Source organism: Oncorhynchus masou, chromosome 24, assembly GCF_036934945.1.
Source record: "Oncorhynchus masou masou isolate Uvic2021 chromosome 24, UVic_Omas_1.1, whole genome shotgun sequence".
NCBI classification, from domain to species: domain Eukaryota; kingdom Metazoa; phylum Chordata; class Actinopteri; order Salmoniformes; family Salmonidae; genus Oncorhynchus; species Oncorhynchus masou.
In genome coordinates, this window is record NC_088235.1 from 37,400,882 (window position 1) to 37,424,597 (window position 23,716).

Below are 23,716 nucleotides of genomic sequence, written 5' to 3' on the forward strand. Positions count from 1 at the left end.
ACATAGGAATTAGAAACAACAACCTGAAAACAAGGAACCCATAATTACCCACAATCTTAAGGCACGCTACGATATGCGTTATGTTGAGCATACATAATAATGACGGTGATAATTCATTCGATTTTTACTAATTTTTTGTATTTGATTCTTGGATTACAGATATATAAAGCTCAATCAATGTTGTTGGCCGAAGAGACATAGTTTAAGACGTTCTTCATTTAAGATTTTTTTAGAAATATAGATCAATTCTATTTAAATCCCAGTAAATTCAGGGAGTACATTGAAATTCCAATTCCAATTATCTTCAAAACTTTTCAATGAGGAACATTTGGAATTTGAATTTAGTTTACTTTATGAATTGACCCCAACCCTGATCAGCTTAGATATTCAGTACACCCACATTTGCATACCTTTGTACACAATGTGTGTGGGTATTTTATACTTCATATGAATGTGCCAATAAGCATCCCTCCTGGCTTCACTCAAGGTTCTCTCTTCATTTTTCAACCGAAGAATTAAACAGTGTCAGAAATAACCCTGGGTTCTCCTCTTTTGAATTCCTCCCAAAATGGCTGAGCATTAAGGTAATTGCAGACTATAATAGGTGGAGCAATCCTTTCTGAAAATGTGCATTAAAGCAATGAATTATCGTACACTACATTACCGGTGGTGGGCTGTCTGTGTAGGACTCCTAACCCATGCATACATCAACGAGTCCTAAATTCAGACAAGTGAGTATGTAAATGTTGCATTTATAGCAACCAGTAAATCTGTCAAATAGCCAGTTTAACTGTTATTATAATATATCATACTTGAGTAGTTGTACTGTTTATCATAATTATGAAAACATTCCTGCATTGCACAGACATGCAATGTTCTCGTTATTGATTTTCCAAATAAATAGCAATACATTGGGAAAACAATTATTTGTGCAATGCCATACAATCGAAAATATTTCCGTTTTGCAATAGAACTGATCATTAAAACAGTCCGACAAGGCGAACCATGACTGCCTTATCAGCCCTCAATGATGCCCAGATTATGCTCATTCCCAGTCAAGGGAGTCATTGTCACAGAGGATATCTACAGGTATAGTAGTTGATTATATATGGCAGGGGACTCACCTTCACAGACTGGCTGGGTGCCACTCCAGGAGCCATTGTGGAGGCAGGTCCTCTCAGGTGAGCCACTCAGGGAAAAACCGGCATCACAGGTGAATCGCAGCAGGCTCTTCAGCTGGAACTTCTCCCCTAGCCTGGAGCCGTGAGGTGGGATTCCAGGGTCACCGCACTCCCCGGAACTACCACCTCGTGAGGGAGAGAGAAAATATCCAACACTCAAACAGCCATCCCTCACCACAGCAGTCCCATATGCAGCTCATATCAGTCACTCTAGCCTGTTTTCTGAGATGGAAATAGGCTTTCCCCCTCCCTTTTAACTAACATGAAAGGCTACCAAGGCTCTACCCAGAGTGCTTGCATCTTAATTCTCTAGCTACCACACATGAAAAACCCACAGAAATCCATAGCTTTTCACGCTCAGTTTGACATCCCTGAAACCTATTGACTTGTGGTATTTTTGTGCACCCTTAGAGCCTTCAGGTCGCCCCTGGCTGGCAGTGTGGTGGAAATACCTGAGCAGTAGGGTGGTGACCCACTCCAGCGTCCGTCCTCCTGACAGTAGCGCGTGGCGTTCCCAATCAGCACTCGGCCCTGGCTGCAGGTATAATGGAGCACGCCGCCGTTGGTGAACTTCCTGCCTGACATGACAGCTTGGGGTGGTGTGCCAGGATCACCACAGGAAATAGCTTCAGGCGAAATGGAGAGAAAAAGTTGAGAGAGGACAGTTGATCCTGAGTTGATCATGGATATACGCCATTGTTCTTGTGCCTTCAGTGTTAGCTACTACTAACATTTTAGTTGTTTACCTACTACTACTCCCACTACTACTCCCACTACTACTCATACTACTCTTGATCCTGCTACTACTACTCCAACTACTACTCCCACTACTGCTCCTGCTACTACTACTACTACTCCCACTACTACCACTTCTCCTACAACCCACCTTTTATCACAAACATTAACACTACATATGACATTGTCAACAAAGACATAATGTTTCTATATTATTTATTTTCAAACACTACCAATATAAATTCTTCACAAATCCCTTGCACCATCCCCATATTCTCCCCACTATAAGAATGGTACATTTCACACTTTCTATCATTCTCCAACAGTGACTAACCACACGAAGTGGGACCCAGATTCCACCTCTGCCACTTCTTGTACCCTGATCAAGACAATCCTAGCATATTACTCACAAAGGCACTTAGGAAGTGATCTGTCCCAGAGGCCGTTTGACTGACAGGTGAGAAGTGATGAGCCGAGCAGATAGAAGGCCCTCTTGCAGTGATACATCACACTGGTTCTATAGTTGAAGCTCTCTGGGAAACGCTGCTGCGGGTGACGAATGGCATTCTCCACAAAGCCTGGATCGGAGCAGTTTACCACTGCAAGATAAAATCAACCGAATGCTTAACGCCTGACAGTGAAACCAAGAGTGAGAAGAGAAGGGAAATCAATGAGAAAGCTTGAATAGCAGGGTTATTGTTCAAGTTCTGAGTCATTTCAATCAACCCATTCATGCTTTTTAATATATACTTAAACAGTGTGTAAGCTTCTCTCATGTTTCTACAGTCAATAGCATTTGACATAAAGTTGATCTAATAACTATGTAACAATGCCATTCACGTGGGTTGATAGGCAGTTTCAGTTCAGTTCAGATTCCCTTGTCACAAAATGTAAAACCAGCAGGACAGGAAGCCCCAGTAACAATAAGTTGCACCTCTTGCCTCAGAGGTGGCTGAACATTGTTTTCAGCTATTGCCCTTCAACAACAAAAAATGCATTAAGTTAAAGTAATGTCCAAGGGAAACAAAACAGATTGCTTTCCCTCAGTGACAGCTGCCAATGCCCTGGCAGTCAATTAAGCCCTGGGGAAAAGAGGGATGAAAAAAATATAAAACAATTGATAATTAGCACCTGCTGTTGGCAGGTGCCAAAAACTCTTATTCCTAAAACACCGGAGAAGGCACCGGAGAAGGCTGACGTTTTAGAAGGCTGACGTGTTCCTATCCAATTGTGTTTTGTTTGTTTCTTTACGTTGTTTGTAACTTACATTTTAAATGATTTTGTACATAATATTGCTACTACCATCTCTTATGACCAAAAATAACTTCTGGACATCGGAACTGCGATAACTCACCACAAACTGTCAGAATCCTTGTTTTCCTTAATATAACTTCTTTGGGATAGGGGGCAGCATTTTCCCTTTTGGATGAAAAGCGTGCCCAGAGTAAACTGCCTCCTACTCAGTCCCAGATGCTAATACATGCACATTATTATTAGTATTGGATATAAAACATTCTGAAGTTTCTAAAACTGTTTGAATGATGTCTGTGAGTATAACAGAACTCATATGGCAGGCAAAACCCTGAGAAAGAATCAAAACAGGAAGTGGGAAATCTGAGGTTTGTAGTTTTTTAACTCAGCCCCTATCGAATACACAGTGGGATATGGGTCAGTTTGCACTTCCTAAAGCTTCCACTAGATGTCAACCGTCCTTAGAACATTGTTTCAGGCTTCTACTGTGAAGGAGGGCAGAATGAGAGGGGAATGAGTCAGAGGTCTGGCAGCAGCCTCGATCTCAGTCACGCGCATTCACGAGAGGTAGCTCTCGTTCCATTGCTTTTCTACAGACAATGGAATTCTCCGGTTGGAACATTATTGAACATTTATGATAAAACATCATAAAGATTGATTCTATACTTAGTTTGACAAGTTTCTACGACCTGTAATATAACGTTTTTAACTTTTTGTCTGACGTTTGGCCGGACCTGAACGCGCGTTTGGATTTGTTTACCAAACGCCCTAACAAAAGAAGCTATTTGAACATAAATTATTAACTTTATCGAACAAATCAAATATTTATTGTGGAACTGGGATTCCTGGGAGTGCATTCTGACGAAGATCATCAAAGGTAAGTGAATATTTATAATGCTATTTCTGACTAATGTAGACTGCGCAACATGGCAGATATTTATTTTGGCTGGTTTGGGCTCTGAGCTCCGTACTCAGATTATTGCATGGTATGCTTTAGTTTAAAAAAAATCTGACACAGCGGTTGCATTTAAGGAGAAGAGTATCTAAAGTTCCATGCATAACACTTGAATTTTCATCAACATTTATATTGAGTATTTCTGTGAATTGATGTGGCTCTCTGCAAAATCACCGCATGTTTTGGAACTTCTGAACATAACACGCCAATGTAAAATTAGATTTTGGATATAAATATGCACTTTATCGAACAAAACATACATGTATTGTGTAACATAAAGTACTATGAGTGTCATCTGATGAAGATCATCAAAGGTTAGTGATTAATTTTATCTCTTTGTGCTTTTTGTGACTCCTCTCTTTGGCTGGAAAAATGGCTGGGTTTTTCTGTGACTTGGTGACCTAACATAATCGTTTGTGGAGCTTTCGCTGTAAAGCATTTTTGAAATCAGACACTGTGGCTGGATTAACAAGAATTGTATCTTTAAAATGGTGCCAAATACGTGTATGTTTGAGAAATTTGATTCATGAGATTTCTGTTGATTTGTATTTGGCACCCTGCAATTTCATTGGCTGCTGGCGAGGGGTTCCGCCAGTCCTAGACAGGTTAACGAGTCCGACGAGCCCGACCTGAATGACATACTGCTTTCCCGGGAACAGGCACAGAACCCCGTCATTTGTGTGAAGAGAAGGCGGAGAACAAGGGGCCAGAGAGCAGGCTGCCTTCTGAGAATTTGTAGGTGATCGAATAAACCCCCACTGCCTTCCATTCTGCTAGCGAACGTGCTATCTTTGGAAAATATAATTGAAGATTAAACTACCGACGGGACATTCAAAACTGCAATATCTTATGATTCAACGACATTTTCAACACTGATACTGGCACTAAGACTGCAATCAATGAGCTGTATTCCGCCATTAGCAAACAGGAACATGCTCACCCAGAGGCGGCGCTCCTAGTGGCTGGGGACGTTAATGCAGGGAAACTTAAATCGGTCTTACCAAATGTCTATCAGCATGTTAAATGTGCAACCAGAGGGAAAATAACTCTGACCCCCTTTACTCCACACACAGAGATGCATACAAAGCTCTCCCTCACCCTCCATTTGACAAATCTGACCATAATTATATCCTCCTGATTCTTGATTACAAGCAAAAATTAAAGCAGGAAGCACCAGTGACTAGATTAATAAAAATTGGTCAGATGAAGCAGATGCTAAGCTACAGGACTGTTTTGCTAGCACAGACTGGAATATGTTCCAGGATTTTTCCTATGGCATTGAGGAGTACACCATATCAGTCATTGGCTTCATCAATAAGTGCATCGATGACGTCGTCCCCACAGAAACCGTACGTACATACACCAACCAGAAGCCATGGATTACAGGTAACATCCACACTGAGCTAAAGGCTAGAACAAGTGTTTTCACTGACATTTTAAAAATCTCCCTGTCCGAGTGTGTAATACCAACATGTTTTAACCTCTAGCGTCGACAGCTTTCATGGAGCAGAACTCTAACCCAGAAACGTATTACAAATTACCTTTGAAGAACTTCGGATGTTTTCAATGAGGAGACTCTCAGTTAGATAGCAAATGTTCAGTTTTTCCAAAAAAGATTATTTGTGTAGGAGAAATCGCTCCGTTTTGTTCATCACGTTTGGCGAAGAAAAAAAAACGAAAATTCAGTCATTACAATGCCAAACTTTTTTCCAAATTAACTCCATAATATCGCGAGAAACATGGCAAATATTGTTTAGAATCAATCCTCAAGGTGTTTTTCACATATCTATTCGATGATAAATCATTCGTGGCAGTTGTGTTTCTCCTCTGAAGAAAATGGAAAAATGCACAGATGATGCAATCTCTATTGCACTCCACACTGCCCTTTCCCACCTGGACAAAAGGAACACCTATGTGACAAAGCTATTTGTCAGGATTTGGCCAGGGTTGTTCCGGGTTTTGGTCACTAGATGCCCCCATTGTGCTTTTTGACCTTATGTTTTTTCCCTTGTTCCCCATTATTATTTGCACCTGTGCCTCGTTTCCCCTGATTGTATTTAAACCCTTAGTTTCCCTCAGTTCTGTGCTCTGTGTTTGTATGTTAGCACCCAGCCCTAGTGTTCTGTGTATTCTTGTCGATTCCGGTGGATGCTCTTCTGGAATTCTGTTTTTGTTTTTGAGTATCTCTTGAGGCTTTTTTGTGCTATTCCTACCACCTTTTGGATTTGCCATTTTTGTATTTAAGGACTTCTCCTTTTTACTTTATTAAATACACCGTCTTAAGTACTGCTGTGTCTGCCTCATCTTCTGGGTTCTGCTGACTATTCGTGGCTCAGTTGGTTAAGTGACTGTTTCTCACTCCGGAGACCCAGGTTCGTAACCGGGTCCTGACAGCTATTAATTGACTACAGATCAGCGTTCAACACCATAGTGCCCTCAAAACTCATCAATAAGCTAAGGACCCTGGAACTAGACACCTCCCTCTGCACCTGGATCCTGGACTTCCTGATGGGCCGCCCCATGGGGTAAAGGTAGGTAACAACACATCCGCCACGCTGATCTTCAAGACAGGGGCCCCTCAGGGGTGCGTGCTCAGTCCCATCCTGTACTCTCTGTTCACTCATGACTGCACAGCCAGGCACGACTGCAACACCATCATTAGGTTTGCCAATGACACAACAGTGGTAGACCTGATCACCGATAATGACGAGACATGTGTGATGAGCCATGTGGTGCCAGGACAACAACCTCTCCCTCATCGTGATCAAGACAAAGGAGATGACTGTGGACTACAGGAACAAGAGGACCGAGCACACCCCCATTCTTATCGACGGGATTGTAGTGGAGCAGGTTGAGAGCTTCAAGTTCCTTGGTGTCCACATCAACAACAAACTAACATGGTCCAAGTATTCCCCCTTAGGAGACTGAAAAGATTTGGCATGGGTCCTCAGATCCTCAAAAGGTTCTACAGCTGCACCATCGGGAGCATCCTGGTTGCATCACTGCCTGGTATGAAAACTGTGACAGCAAGGCACTACAGAGGGTAGTGCGTACGGCCCAGTACATCACTGGGGCAAAGCTTCCTGCCATCCAGGACCTCTATACCAGGTGGTGTCAGAGGAAGACCCTAAAAAATGGTCAAAGACTCCAGCCACCCTAGTCATAAAATGTTCTCTCTGCTACTGAACGGCATGCGGTACCTGAGCACCAAATCTAGGTCCAAGAGGCTTCTAAACAGCTTCTACCACCAAGCAATAAGACTCCTGAACATCTAATCAAATGGCTACCCAGACTATTTGCATTGCCCCCCCCCCTTTTTACATCGCTGCTACACTCTGTTGTTATCTATGCATAGTCACTTTAATAACTCTACCTACATGTACAGTGGGGCAAAAAAAGTATTTAGTCAGCCACCAACTGTGCAAGTTCTCCCACTTAAAAAGATGAGAGGCCTGTAATTTTCAGCATAGGTACACTTCAACTATGACAGATAAAATTAGAAAAAAATTCCAGAAAATCACATTGTAGGATTTTGAATGAATTTATTTGCAAATTATGGTGGAAAATAAGTATTTGGTCACCTACAAACAAGCAAGATTTCTGGCTCTCACAGACCTGTAACTCCTCTGTCCTCCACTCGTTACCTGTATTAATGGCACCTGTTTGAACTTGTTATCAGTATAAAATACACCTGTCCACAACCTCAAACAGTCACACTCCAAACTCCACTATGGCCAAGACCAAAGAGCTGTCTGAGGACACCAATAACAAAATTGTAGACCTGCACCAGGCTGGGAAGACTGAATCTGCAATAGGTAAGCAGCTTGGTTTGAAGAAATCAACTGTGGGAGCAATTATTAGGAAATGGAAGACATACAAGACCACTGATATTCTCCCTCGATCTGGGGCTCCACGCAAGATCTCATCACGTGGGGTCAAAATGATCACAAGAACGGTGAGAAAAAAATCCCAGAACCACATGGGGGGACCTAGTGAATGACTTGCAGAGAGCTGGGACCAAAGTAACAAAGCCTACCATCAGTAACACACTACGCCGCCAGGGACTCAAATCCTGCAGTGCCAGACGTGTCCCCCTGCTTAAGCCAGTACATGTCCAGGCCCATCTGAAGTTTGCTAGAGAGCATTTGGATGATCCAGAAGAAGATTGGGAGAATGTCATATGGTCAGATGAAACCAAAATATAACTTTTTGGTAAAAAACTTAACTCGTCTTGTTTGGAGGACAAAGAATGCTGAGTTGCATCCAAAGAACACCATACCTACTGTGAAGCATGGGGGTGGAAACATCATGCTTTGGGGCTGTTTTTCTGCAAAGGGACCAGGACGATTGAAAAAACATCACTGCTCTAGAGGAGATCTGCATGGAGGAATGGGCCAAAATACAAGCAACAGTGTGTAAAAACCTTGTGAAGACTTACAGAAAACGTTTGACCTCTGTCATTGCCAACAAAGGGTATATAACGAAGTATTGAGAAACTTTTGTTATTGACCAAATACTTATTTTCCACCATAATATGCAAATAAATAAAGAAAAGATCCTACAATGTGATTTTCTGGATTTTTTTTCTAATTTTGTCTGTCATAGTTGAAGTGTACCTATGATGAAAGTTACAGGCCTCTCTCATCTTTTTAAGTGGGAGAACTTGCACAATTGGTGGCTGACTAAATACTTTTTGCCCCACTGTACATATTACCTCAATTACCTCGACTAACCAATACCCTCGCACATTGACTCTGTACCAGTACCACCCCTGTATATAGTCTCGCTATTGTTATTTGACTGCTGCTCTTTAATTACTTGTTCCATTTATTTCTTTATTTTTTTAACTGCATTGTTGGTTAGGGGCTCGTAAGTAAGCATTTCACTGTAAGGTCTACTACACCTGTTGTATTCGGCGCATTTGACTAATAAAAATACATTTATTGGCGTGTTCCTTGCCTATAATAGAAACCCTTATTGGGGTAACCCTCTTGAGGTGATTGTTGGAAGGCTATACTACAGGAACCCTAGGTGAAAGTGTGGAAGTGCAGATTGGCTTACAAAATAAAATAGAACCATGTCAGTAGCAGGGAGCACACTGACATACTATAAGAACACTCAACGAATTGAGTGAGGAAGTGACTGACCATTGTTGTGGCAGGTGTATGAGGATATTTTCTTTACAAATGCAACATTTTTCCCCACTAGTTGTACCTGACTTTTTCAGCATGCAGAACTCTTCTTTCCATAGAAATTAATGTGATCATTGACTTAAGCATTTGGTCTTTAGAGAACGTTTAATCTGATAGTGATATATATCATCTGAAAGTGAAAATTCATCCAGGTGATTTTTTACATAAATTGGGCAAATTCTGTCACACTACCACTGCACTTGTTTTATTCTTCATTGATTCAAAGAGGGGATAGTAACCAAAATCCATAATTATTTGACCTTTAAATTGGAAAATAGTTCAAACCAGGTCAAAGTCACACACAAGATGTCCTGGATAACTGTTATTGTCAATTTTACCATTCCTTAATTAAGCACATAACCAGATTAATTACTGATCTGCAAAGATTGGCCTACATGCACCTACTTTGTGTCAGAAAATATGCTGTAATGTAATATGGTTTGTTCCTTTACATTAGAATTTGAAATCACCTCACTGGAACAGGAAATCACCTAATACACAGTGGGTAAGATGAATGCACAGACATTGACATGCACATATTAGTAATACAAAATAAAGAATGCACTTTACCCACAAATTAAATTGATATCGGTAGTACTTTCAAGCATTGCGGCAGCATCATGTCAAGGGTATGCATGTCACCAGCAGGTACTGTGTAGTTTGTCAGGATCAAAATCAATATGAAAGGAGCAAAGCCCAGGTAAAAAGTTAGAGGAAAATCCGCTTCAGTCTTCTGAAAGCCTAACCCTGGGATAGAATGTTATTTTTTCAGCGGGACAATAAAAACAAAAGTTATGTCATAGACACCAGAATGGCTTTTCAAGAGGTGTTGAGTGTTAGTGAGTGATCCAGTCTCAGTCCTAACTTAAATTTGCTTGAAAATCAGAGACAAGGTTTCAATATTGCTGTTCATCAATGATTCCCAACCAGATTTACTAAGCTTGAGCAATTTTAACAAAAACAATGGATTTACTGTATGTTGCCCTAAAAGGTGATTCATTTGGATGTATTTGTTACTGTGTCTTACCTCTACAGACTGGAAGAGGGTTGCTCCACTGTCCATTCATCCTGCACTGGGCTCTTGATGCACCATGCAACAGATATCCTTTGCTGCAGGTGAAGTTTACCACATCGTTCAGGTTGAACTCGCTGCCGTTAGTTCGACCATTTGTTGGGTTTCCAGGGTGGCCGCAGGTAATGGCTATGAAAACATTTGAGGTAGCCAAGGGAGAGCAAAAATAGTTTGGTACAGATATTTAGGTAATAAGTAGGTAATGGGCCGAAGCATCGAATCTGCTTTAGTTTTTGAGGTGATCGATCTCTGGTGAGGGAGGAGCTGTGTTTTACATACTATGTATATTTCTTTCTTCTGAACATTTCCATTTGTTATGGCAAATGGTTTTAAAAATACTTACTTTTATGTTCGCTCACTGGATAGGCAAACACTGCCAAGTACTTAACAGTAAACATATCAATACTCCTGTACTATCCAGGTACCATCTCTGTTGATCACGTCTGCCAATCATGTTTTCTGTACTTAAGGATAAGCTGTGAACATGAAAGAATAATCTGTAGTTGTAAATACATTCTCAAACATGTAACTGATGAGTTGTGAACATGGAAAAAATGTGCATGTAAATTTTGCACGCTCAGACTTTTGGCACTGCTTTAGCGCCCTACCATGTGCAAACAGTGATTTGCAAGCATGGAGAGAGAGCAGGAGTTCTTGGTGGTGGGATCTGTTTCTTCTAATAGACCAGTATACTCTACACTGGTTCGTTGGTGACAGCTCACATGGGCCGTGTTGTCTGTCAATCACGACGTGCCTAACCACGTTACGACTTGGGCAATGTCCAACAAAGAAGCCCAGCTGTTAGCTGTCATGGTGGGTACGTTTAAATGTATTTATTTTATGGCTAGGTAGCAAGCTTTTTTCTTCTTTGTAATATGTTTCTGGAAGCAATTGTCCAAATTATTGTTATTAAGTATTTGTAACTCTAACGTTGTAGTCTGATGCTAGCTACCAAAATCAATTAGGTGAAGTAATTTTGCAAACTCAATTGTTGTTAGTAGTAAAATAATCGATTGTCACAAAATAGGCATCATCAACTTTCAGAAGGAAAGTTAGCCTAATCATTTAAACCACCTATATACTGTATATTCACATTCACACTCCAACTGGCCTATGGCTGGGAAACTTCAGGAACTCCGATTTCAAGAGAGAATACTGTTATGTAGACGAACAAGACTAGCTAGATTCTTTATAAACTGCTTGGGTGTACTAGCTACATCTCTCCTCATATTCGTGAGCTAACATAAATACTGTTTAATGCAAGCAGGTATGGTGTCTGCCAGGTGAGTAAAAAAGAACACACAACAATAATAATACAGAGAGAACATAACAAATACAACTGTTTAAAATGGACGCTTATGACAAGTTGGAAAACAACTCTTACATTTTGATGCCGTTGACAGCATGTGATTATTAATTATTGTTATTTTTTAAAGGGTGGATCAGCTTTAATATTGCAGATAGATTGTGCCTTCCATTAATGTAATTGTCTGCCTCATTTCCAATACCCCATATATTCTTTTGTAAATATATAAAATATATACAGTTGAAGTCGGAAGTTTACATACACCTTAGATAAATACATTTAAACTCAGTTTTTCACAATTCCTGACATTTAACCCTAGTAAAAATTCCCTGTCTTAGGTCAGTTAGGATCACCACTTTATTTTAAGAATGCGAAATGTCAGAATAATAGTAGAGAGAATTATTGATTTCAGCTATTATTTCTTTCATCAAATTCCCAGTGGGGTCAGAAGTTTACATACACTCAATTAGTATTTGGTAGCATTGCCTTTAAATTGCTTAACTTGGGTCAAACGTTTCACATAGCCTTCCACAAGCATCCCCATTGATCCTAACAGAGCTGGTGTACCTGAGTCAGGTTTGTAGGCCTCCTTGCTTGCACACTCTTTTTCAGTTTCACCCACAAATTTTCTACAGGATTGAGGTCAGGGCCTTGTGATGGCCACTCCAATTGACTTTGTTGTCCTTAAGCCATTTTGCCACAACTTTGGAAGTATGCTTATGGTCATTGTCCATTTAGAAGACCCTTTGCGACCAAGCTTAAACATCCTGACTGATGTCTGGAGATGTTCCTTCAATATATTCATCTCATTTTCCTACCTCATGATGCCATGCATTTTGTGAAGTGCCCTAGTCCCTCCTGCAGCAAAGCACCCCCACAACATGTGCTGCCACCCCCGTTCTTCACGGTTGGGATGGTGTTCTTCGGCTTGCAAGCATCCCCCTTTTTCCTCCAAACATAACCATGGTCATTATGGCCAAACAGTTCTATTTTTGTTTCATCAGACCAGAGAACATTTCTCCAAAAAGTACAATCTTTGTCCCCATGTGCAGTTGCAAACCGTAGTGTGGCTTTTTATGGTGGTTTTGGAGCACTAGCTAGATATAGGACTTGTTGTACTGTGGATATAGATACTTTTGTGCCTGTTTCCTCCAGCATCTTCACAAGGTCCTTTGCTGTTGTTCTGGGATTTATTTGCACTTTTTGTACCAAAGTACGTTCCTCTCTAGGAGACAGAACGGATCTCCTTCCTGAGCGGTATGACATCTGCGTGGTCCCATGGTGTTTATACTTGCGTACTATTGTTTGTACAGATGAACGTGGTACCTTCAGGCATTTGGAAATTGCTCCCATGGATGAACCTGACTTGTGGAGGTCTACAATTTTTTTCTGAGGTCTTGGCTGATATCTTCTGATTTTCCCATGATGTCAAGCAAAGAGGCAGTGTGTTTGAAGGTAGGCCTTGAAATACATCCACAGGTACACCTCCATTTGACTCAAATTATGTCAATTAGCCTATCAGAAGTTTCTAAAGCCATGACATCATTTTCTGGAATTTCCCAAGCTGTTTAAAGACACATTCAACTTAGTGTATGTAAACTTCTGACCCACTGAAATTGTAATACAGTGAATTATAAGTGAAATAATCTGTCTGGAAAAATTACTTGTGGCATGCACGGCAGGGTAGCCTAGTGGTTAGAGAGTTGGACTAGTAACCGGAAGGTTGCAAGTTCCAACCCCTGAGCTGACAAAGTACAAATCTGTCGTTCTGCCACTGAACAGGCAGGTAACCCACTGTTCCTAGGCTGTCATTGAAAATAAGAATTTGTTCTTAACTGATCTTGCCTATTTAAAAGAAGGTAAAATAAAAAATAAATGCACAAAGTATATGTCCTAACTGACTTGCCAAAACTATAGTTGTTAACAAGCAATTTGTGGAGTGGTTGAAAAAGAAGTTTTAATGACTCCAACTTAAGTGTGTGTAAACTTCTGTCTTCAACTGTATACAGTAACAATCAAAAGTTTGGAAGCACCTACTCATTCCACTTTTAGAATAATACATTTTAGAATAATAGTGAAGAGATCAAAACTATGAAATAACACATATGGAATATATTTCAGATTCTTCAAAGTAGCCACCCTTTGCCTTGATGACAGCTTTGCACACTCTTGGCATTCTCTCATCCAGCTTCATGATGTAGTCACCTGGAATATATTTCAATTAATAGGAGTGCCTTGTTGAAAGTTCATTTGTGGAATTTCTTTCCTTCTTAATGCATTTGAGCCAATCAGTTGTGTTGTGACAAGGTAGAGGTGGTATACAGAAGGTAGCCCTATTATGTAAAATACCAAGTCCATATTATCGCAAGAACAGCCCAAATAAGCAAAGAGAAACGACAGTCAATCATTACTTTAAAGACATAAAGGTCAGACAATACGGAACATTTGAAGAACTTTGAAAGTTTCTTCAAATGCAGTCGCTAAAACCATCAAGCGCTATGATGAAACTGGCTCGCATGAGGATCGCCACAGGAAAGGAAGAGCCAGAGTTACTTCTGCTGCAGAGGATAAGTTCATTAGAGTTATCAGCCTCAGAAATATCAGCCCAAATAAATGTTTCAAAGAGTTCAAGTAACAGACATATCTCAGCCTCAACTGTTCAGAGGAGACTGTGTGAATCAGGCCATCATAGTCGAATTCCTGCAAAGAAACCACTACTAAAGGACACCAAGAAGAAGAAGAGACATGCTTGGGACAAGAAACCCGAGCAATGGACATTAGACTGGTGGAAATCTGTCTTTTGATCTGATGAGTCAAGATTTGAGATTTTTAGATCCAACCGCCGTGTCTTTGTAAGACACAGAGTAGGTGAAGAGATGATCTCCACATGTGTGGTTCCCACTGTGAAGCATTGAGGATGAGTTGTGATGGTGTGGGGGTGCTTTGCTGGTGACACTGACAGTGATTTATTTAGAATTCAAGGCACTCCTAACCAGCATTTGTTTTACCACCGCATTCTGCAGCGATACGCCATCCGATCTGGTTTGCACTTAGTGGGACTATCATTTGTTTTTCAACAGGACAATGACACAAAACACACCTACAGGCTGCACAAGGGCTATTTGACAAAGAAGGAGAGTGATGGAGCGCTGCATCAGATGAACTGGTCTCCACAATTACCTGACCTCAACCCAATTGAGATGGTTTGGGATGAGTTGGACCGCAGAGTGAAGGAAAAGCAGCCAACAAGTGCTCAGCATATGTGGGGGAAAATGAATTTCAGGTGAAGCTGGATGAGAGAATGCAAAGAGTGTTATAACCTGTCTTCAAGCCAAAGGGTGGCTATTTAGTACAATTTGTAGAACACATTTTTTGTTACTACATGATTCCATAGGTGTTATTTCAGTTTTGATGTCTTCACTATTATTCTACAATTGTCACGGCTTTCATCCTGGGAAGGAGAGGCGGACCAAAACGCAGCGTGGTTATAGTTCATGGTTCTTTAATCAGAAAACTCTGATTAATCAGAAAACACATGAACAAACTACAAAACAATAAATGTGAAAACCGTAACAGTCCTAATTGGTGCATAAAACACAAAGACAGGAAACAATCACCCACAAAATACCTAAAGAATATGGCTGCCTAAATATGGCTCCCAACCAGAGACAATGATAAACACCTGCCTCTGATTGAGAACCAATCCAGTCAACCATAGACTTACCTAGACACCTAAAATAACAACCCCATAAATCTACAAACACCCCTAGACAAGACAAACACATAAATCACCCATGTCACACCCTGGCCTAACCAAAATAATAAAGAAAACAAAGATAACTAAGGCCAGGGCGTGACAACAATGTAGAATAAAATAAAGAAAAACCCTGGAATGAGTAAGTGTGTCCAAACTTTTGAATGATACTGTATATATAAACTACCATTCAAAAGTTTTGGGTCACTAAGAAATGACCATGTTTTAATAAAAAAAGCACACTTTTTGTCCATTAAATAACATCAAATGGATCACACTCCTGTGTTCCAATGGCACATTGTGTTAGCTAATCCAAGTTTATCATTTTAAAAGGCTAATTGATCATCAGAAAACCCTTTTGCAATTATGCTAGCACAGCTGAAAACTGTTGGTCTGACTAAAGAAGCAATAAAACTGGCCTTCCTTAGATCAGTTGAGTATCTGGAGCATCAGCATTTGTGGGTTCGATTATAGGCTCAAAATGGCCAGAAACAAATACATTTCTTCTGAAACTCGCAAGGCTATTCCATGCGAGAAATTGCCAAGAAACTGAGGATCTCGTGCAACGCTGTGTACTACTACCTTCACAGAACAGGGCAAAACCGGCTCTATCCAGAACAGAAAGAGGAATGAGAGGCCGATGTGCACAACTGAGCAAGCGGACAAGTACATTAGTGTCTAGTTTGAGAAACAGACACCTCACAAGTCCTCAACTGGCAGCTTAATTTAATAGTAACCGCAAAACACCAGTCTCAACATCAACAGTGGAGAGCCGAATTCGGGATGCTTTCCAACTCTGCCTAGAAGACAAGCATCCCGGAGAGTCACCTCAACACTGTTGACATTGAGACTGGTGTTTTATGGGTACTGTTTGAGGAGTTTCTATTTTCAGGTCTCTTCAGAGATGTTCGAACGAGTTCAAGTTCGGGCTCTGGCTTGGCCACTAAAGGACATTCAGAGACTTGTCCCAAAGCCACAGCATGATGCTTCCACCACCATGCTTCACCGTAGGGATGGTGCCAGGATTCCTCCAGGCGTGACGCTTGGCACGCCAAATAGTTCAGGCCAAAGAGTTTAACTTCTTGCGACGAGTTATCCCGTACCCGGGAGCGTAATCATAGCCTCAAGCTAATTACCATAACGCAACGTTAACTATTCATGAAAATCGCAAATGAAATGAAGGAAATATATTCACTCACAAGCTTAGCCGTTTGTTAACAACACTGTCATCTCAGATTTTCAAAATATGCTTTTCAACCATAGCTACACAAGCATTAGTGTAAGAGTATTGATAGCTAGCATAGCATTAAGCCTAGCATTCAGCAGGCAACATTTTCACAAAAACAAGAAAAGCATTCATCATTTACCTTTGAAGAACTTTGGATGTTTTCAATGAGGAGACTCTCAGTTAGATAGCAAATGTTCATTTTTTCCAAAAAGATTATTTGTGTAGGAGAAATCGCTCCGTTTTGTTCATCACGTTTGGCTAAGAAAAAAAAACGAAAATTCAGTCATTATAACGCCGAACTTTTTTCCAAATTAACTCCATAATATCGACAGAAACATGACAAACGTTGTTTAGAATCAATCCTCAAGGTGTTTTTCACATATCTATTCGATGATAAATCATTTGTGGCATTTGGGTTTCTCCTCTGTAGCAAACGGAAAAGTACTGGAGCTGAAGATTACGCAATATTTGCGACGGAGGACACCAAGCGACCACCTGGGAAATGTAGTGTCTTATTGTCAATCTTCCAATGATATGCCTACAAATACGTCACAATGCTGCAGACAACTTGGGGAAACGACGGAAAGTGTAGGCTCATTTGTGACCCATTCACAGCCATATAAGGAGACATTGAAACACAGCGCTTTCAAAATCGGGGGCACTTCCTGTTTGAAATTTCATCTTGGTTTTGCCTTAGCATTAGGTCTGTGGCACTCACAGACAATATCTTTGCAGTTTTGGAAACGTCAGAGTGTTTTCTTTCCAAAGCTGTCAATTATATGCATAGTTAAGCATCTTTTTGTGACAAAATATCGCGCTTAAAACGGGAACGTTTTTTTATCCAATAATGAAATATCGCCCCCAGAGTTTCAAGAGGTTAATCTTGGTTTCATCAGACCATATAATCTTGTTTCTCATGGTCATAGTCCTTTAAGTGTCTTTTGGCAAACTTCAAGTGGGCTGTCAGGTGCCTTTTACTGTGAGTGGCTCCCATCTTGCCACTACCATAAAGCGAGGATTGGTGGAGTTCTGCAAAGATGGTTGTCCTTCTGGAAGGTTCTCCCATCTCCACAGAGGAACTCTGGAGCTTTGTCAGACTGACCATCAGGTTGTTGGTCACCTCCCTGACCAAGGATCACCCCCATTTCTCAGTTTAACTGGGCGGCCAGCTCTAGGAATTGTCTTGATGGTTAAAAAACATCGTCCATTTAAGAATGTTGGAGGCCACTGCATTCTTGGGGACCTCCAATGCTGCAGAAATGTGTTGGTACTCTTCCCCAGATCTGTGCCTCGACACAATCATGTCTCGTAGCTCTACGGACAATTGCTCTGACATGCACTGTCAACTGTGGGACCTTATATTATATTTTGGTACCCTGTCACGGAGCTCTACGGACAATTGTCTCGACCACATGGCTTGGTTTTTGCTCGGACATGCACTGTCAACTATGGGACCCTACAGTATATAGACAGGTGTGTGCCTTTCCAAATCATGTCCAATCAATTGAATTTTCCACAGGTGGACTCCAATCAAGTTGTAGAAACATCTCAAGGATGATCAATGGAAACAGGATGCACCTGAGCTCAATTTCGAGTCTCATAGCAAAGGATCTAAATATTTATGTAAATGTATTTTTATTTATTGAAAATAATGTATTTGCAAAATTGTCTAAACCTGTTTTTGCTTTGTCATTATGGGGTATTGTATGTAGATTGATGAGGAAAAAATTGTATTTAATCAATTTTAGAATAAGGTTGTAATGTTACAAAATGTGGAAGTCAAGGGGTCTAAAAACTTTCAGAATGCGCTGTATATATAAATTCCAGTCTTACTTTATCAAAAGCTATAAGGGCACAAGGCAAGCCCCAAATGCAGACACAGGAGGCAGATGGTTGAGCTCTGATATTTATTACACCAAAAGGGGTAGGCAAAAGGCAGGTCGGGGACAGGCGAGACCAGGTAAAAGTCCAAACAGTACCAGGGCATAGGTAAGCTCGAGGTCAGAACAGGTAGAGTGGTCAAGCAGGCGGATTCAGCATCAGGAGGGCTTGGAAAATACAGAGACTGGGAAAAATAGGAGCTAGGAGAAACGCTGGTTGACTTGGCAAAACAAGACAAACTGGCACAGAGAGACAGGAAACACAGGGATAAATACACCGGGGACTAATGGGGAAAACAGGAGACACCTGGAGGTGGGTACAAACAATCACCAAGACAGGTGAAACAGATCAGGGTGTGACAAAAGCTGTTTCAAAGTCATCTATGAATACCAGGCCTGGCGTGTGATTAACGAAGTTACTTCTTCAAACGATCAAGACCATTTGTATGGCATGCTACATCCCCCTGGGCACAGACTGGTTGAATCAACATTGTTTCCACGTCATTTCAATGAAATTACATTGAACCAACATGGAATACTGAAAACATTGAATTGAAGTCTGTGCCCAATGGAATATTTCAAGTGCACTCAAACAGATATTTATCTTATTTCATCACACATGTGAGGCTGCGTTTACATCTTATATAGAAACAGGCTATTGGCTGCCTTCATCACGTGGAGAATATACAGGAGTTCTGATTGGTCCCAAGTTCAGCAGTTTGGCAAATTTGCCTGAGAAGACAGTGTTGAAGTATACTTTTTAGGAGAAAGTGTGAAAGAACTGAAGGTGACAACAAATGTTACAGTCATCATAAGAATGTTTTACTGTCATATAAAAAAATCAGCTCCTCCCTTGACAAGGATCAATCAGCTTCACGTTTTTAAGCTTCAGCCCACCACCTGAAGGTGGAGAATTCCTGTACATCTCTGATTGTTAAGTGAGAATCGATAGGAACAATTTAAAAAACGAAAGTTATTGCACTTACGAACACAAACAGGAGCTTGTCCAGACCATCTGTGGTCCTGTTGACAGATCCGAACCGATGTTCCAATAAGGCGAAAGCCCAGGTTGCACTGATAGACAACAGTGTCACGATAACTGGAGCCATCTCCACTGATATGACCATTGATGATTGGATCAGGGGAGTCACAGTGGCCAGCTAGAAGGGAGAATAAACCAAATATTTGCATAATATTTTCAGTTAGATAAAACATAAAATAGTCCAATATTAGTATGGATTGGCATGAAAAAGTAAATTTGTTACGTAAACTTTCTTCTTATTCCCTAACACAAATCTTTTAAATTATTCTCATGACTGTAATAACCATTTGTCACTTTGACACATAAAAATATATACTGTAACACATAGAAATGTATATGATCCTTCCCTCCCCCAATAATGAATGTCTTTTTGGCGGGAAATGCCTCAATAATTTAATCCAATCAATAATCTAATTGATAATAATGAGGGGTGGTATGTCTTCATTTTTAACTGACATTTAGGAGTTGACTGCTGGGGTCGGATTAAATCTCATGGATAGAATTATCAATATAAAATTTGGGATGCTGGTAATTGAAGAGAAATCATGACCTTCAAGAGTTTGAATCTGTAAACACAACTGTAACCTGAGAAATCTTAATGTGTTTCTGGCATAATGATGTGAAAACCAAGATCAAAAACTTGGGGACTCGTCCAGGATGATACAATTTTGGGGCTCGTCCGGGAGGAGAAAAGAAAGAACTTAAGCATTAGAAAACCATTTATACTATACCAAGACACTTTGTTTCCACTCCACTCCAGAGCCCGTTGGCCCCACATTCCCTCACGTGTGACCCAACCAGTGTGTAGCCCGTATTACACATGAAGATCGCTGTGGCGCCAAACGTAATCAGGGTTCCTATCTTGTTGCCATAGGGAGGAGAGGGGAGGTCCCCACACGAGATAACTGGAAGTGACACAGACAATCAGAGACTGGGTTATACTTGGTTGCACGCCACTGTGCCTGAGTGGAAACAAATTCCACAATGAGGAATGATTAGCGAATCATTTTGATCTAGTTACCAGATATCCTGGATGAACGGTATGCCGAGTATTGTGTATTTGTTCTAGAACACTAAATGGGGAAGTGAAATGTGTCTTACAGCAGCTGATTGATTCAGCCCTAACAAATTACCTGTAAATATTAAAATAATTTTAATATGCAACTACCTTATGTAAACACACATTGCTGGCCATTATGCCAACAGTCATTATACTGTATATTACCCCTCTTTCTGTTTTGTCATATCGTTCTAATGTATGCCACAGTGTGCTTGTTTGTTTGTCTACTAGATTCAAGTGGAATGACTAAAGAGGGTGAACTTTTGAGGAACTATTGCAGAGCAGTGCCCTGCGGCTCACTGTGTGTATTCACCTTCTTTCAATTCAAATAAAGTCTGGTTCACCACATGAATAAAAAGAGGCGCTAAACAGAGTATGTAAGTGCATTGGCTATACATACAAATGAGTACTCATCCAGCATATTGTCTTCCCTGTAAAAAAGGCACTCATGGAATGATCAGAAAATAGGGGCTCCTAGACGCACCCAATCAAAGCCAAGGCCAATATAGCTTTGCATGTTGTGACGGCTCTGAATTTGTCTGAACTGTCTCAATGCTTCCCCTTTAATTCCCAATGAAATAGCCAGCATCAGCTGCGCAAAAGGGGGTTGTGATGGTGGTGCGAACGAGGATGTGTTCAACCCTCAATTCCGAAGCTTCTATACTCCGTTTGTTTTGTTGTATTTAAAAGTGTGCTTTGTAGCCTTGTCTCAAGTTTAACCAGGATCGGACCCACTCATTGCTTCCTTTGGACTACACATCTCATTTGCTCTCCTTCTTCGTGGCCTTTCTCTGCTGGAGATCTGTTGGCTGATTGGATTGTCTAACTGGCCGATTGACTACAGCTATTAGGCATATGGTATTTCCCGTGTTTTAGTGTTTTAGTGTGCTGTATACTGTGATGATGTATGTGGTCAATTGTAGTTGAAAACTACTAAGATGTTTTACTCTTTATGGTTGTGTGGTAAAAGAGTTTGACATTTTGATTGTATGATTAAGACTGGGTTTACGCTACACTTTATGAATGGACAAATATTGCGTGAATAAGGTCACTTGAGTTCACTGAACTCATTTACCGGGCTGGACTCTTTTAGGCCCTTTTAGGCCCGAGGAACGGGACTTTTCTTGAGGAACCAGAGCTAGTTGTTTGTTATATTATTATGTGTGTGATCATTTATGTTGGTAATACAACCCATGCAAAATAATACAATTGTTTTGAAGTTTTTCCAATGTTTTAAGGGTTTATGAACAGTGTATGTCCATCCTGACTTTTTTGTCCTTTGTATTGGTGTAGACTTGACGGACCAGACGGGACTCATTCAATATTTTCCATGGTAGGCACAACCTACCTGGCACCCCTGCAAACAATAACCTCCAAACCGTTGCAATGTTCACCATGGCATGTAAACATATTAAATATTAAGTCCCAGCTAATCAGAATATTTATATTCTCCCTCTGACCTCTAATTAGCCGGACCGTATTTCCCTGATTACATCATCGCCACTACAGTTTATTGTTTACGCAGCACATCTATGCAGAGGAAATAGGGAGGGCTGTGATCAAAACAAATGATTGAACACTGCCTTGTGACTTCCCAGCTCCCACACCAGATCCTGGAGGTTATGAATGCATCAGTCCGGAAATACATTGGGAGCCACAAAGAGGAAGGATTTCAGACGTGTTAACTGCCAGTGTGAACAACAGTTCTGGCCATACAATGAAATTGCTCTCGGTAATTAGAACAAGGTACTATTAATACTCAAAATGTCAACTATTTTGTGCTCAATTCTTATGATAATTATTTCCTATTACTTTTCCATAACTCTAAGCAGTGCAGCCTGGTGGTAGATGTACAGTCTGTATCTTACTCTTGCAGGTAGACCTCTCCTGGATTCCAGCCCAGGTTCCATTAGCTAAGCACTTGATGGTCCTCCTGCCTCCCAGGTAGAAGCCAGGAGTGCAGCTTAGCATTATCTGAGATCCAAATTCATTCAGTGACCCCGAGATCAGCCGCCACACCATGTGTTCTGAGAGCATGCTCTCAATGTAAGGACACTGGATCGCTGAAGGGGGAGAGAGAACATGCCAGATTTAATAGAACATACTCAAGAAGCCAGACATGACAGAGGAACATTTCTCAATTTCCTTCTCCATATTTGCCGATGTAATATTCTAAAAGCCTTATGTACATTATCCATTTCTGTCCAGTATCTATTGTTAAAACTGAGAAATGCCAAAGCACTTTATGATGTAAAACTATAAAATATAATGGGTATAAAAGTATTTTTATATATACTGTATTCACATATATCACATTCGTTGAGGTATTAAAATGTAATTTATACAGTCATGTCCCAAAATGACTCCAACATGATTGCTTAGTGTGTTTCTGGTAATGCAGGCCTGAGGGGGCGGGTTGCATCCTACCATTTGTTTTTTGTGAGTGCCTAACTGCAAAAATCTAGTCATTATTGCTCTCATCTCAGCCGTTACCTGCTCCACATTACTCTCTAAGGAGGACATTAATGAGACCTGCATTGACTGCAGTGGCTCAATGAGGCAGGGGAATTCATCATACTGTTGGCATAGAAACAAAGGTTATTTTTCTCACGTAAACAAAGAGGTGGGTGTGCAGCGTTGCTCCATGTCCCATTCTCTAGACAGACGGTACTTGTGGGGAGACTTGTCTCCATCCTGTACCCTTCATTGCACTGGTAATTCACTTTGCTTCCGACTGTGTACTGGAAACCATGGAATGAACCATTGGCAGGAGACTCAGGGATTCCACAAGATAAAGCTGCCGATGGAAAGACATTTAAAATATTAAAATGATACTCATCAAACGATGACCTCAGCTGCATGGATTACTCTCAGCACTTACAGATATGATGGCACAAAATTAGTAAACACTGTGGCCTCTTTTAATAAAAGGGTATAACGTGAAGTGTTCTGACTATAGTGGCATTATATCTCAAAGGGGATAAAGAGTAAGTAAGCAAAGTGTGTATGATCCAACTATTAGGGTACTATGGAAACTAGATATTTCCCTTGAAGATTGTG

The 23,716-nt window shown here is 40.7% G+C and overlaps 1 protein-coding gene across 1 annotated transcript in view; it reads right to left on the bottom strand.

Moving 5' to 3' along the window:
- Positions 1-23,716, bottom strand: part of LOC135512133 (CUB and sushi domain-containing protein 1-like) — a 502,291-nt gene that overhangs the window by 38,397 nt on the left and 440,178 nt on the right. Inside the window, exons 50-57 of the mRNA XM_064933828.1 lie at positions 23,268-23,453; positions 22,525-22,719; positions 20,328-20,501; positions 19,541-19,714; positions 10,342-10,515; positions 2,327-2,515; positions 1,634-1,807; positions 1,125-1,307 (exon numbers count right to left, since the gene is read on the bottom strand). Of these exons, the coding sequence (XP_064789900.1) occupies positions 1,125-1,307; positions 1,634-1,807; positions 2,327-2,515; positions 10,342-10,515; positions 19,541-19,714; positions 20,328-20,501; positions 22,525-22,719; positions 23,268-23,453 (1,449 nt within the window). The remainder of the gene's footprint in view (positions 1-1,124; positions 1,308-1,633; positions 1,808-2,326; positions 2,516-10,341; positions 10,516-19,540; positions 19,715-20,327; positions 20,502-22,524; positions 22,720-23,267; positions 23,454-23,716) is intronic.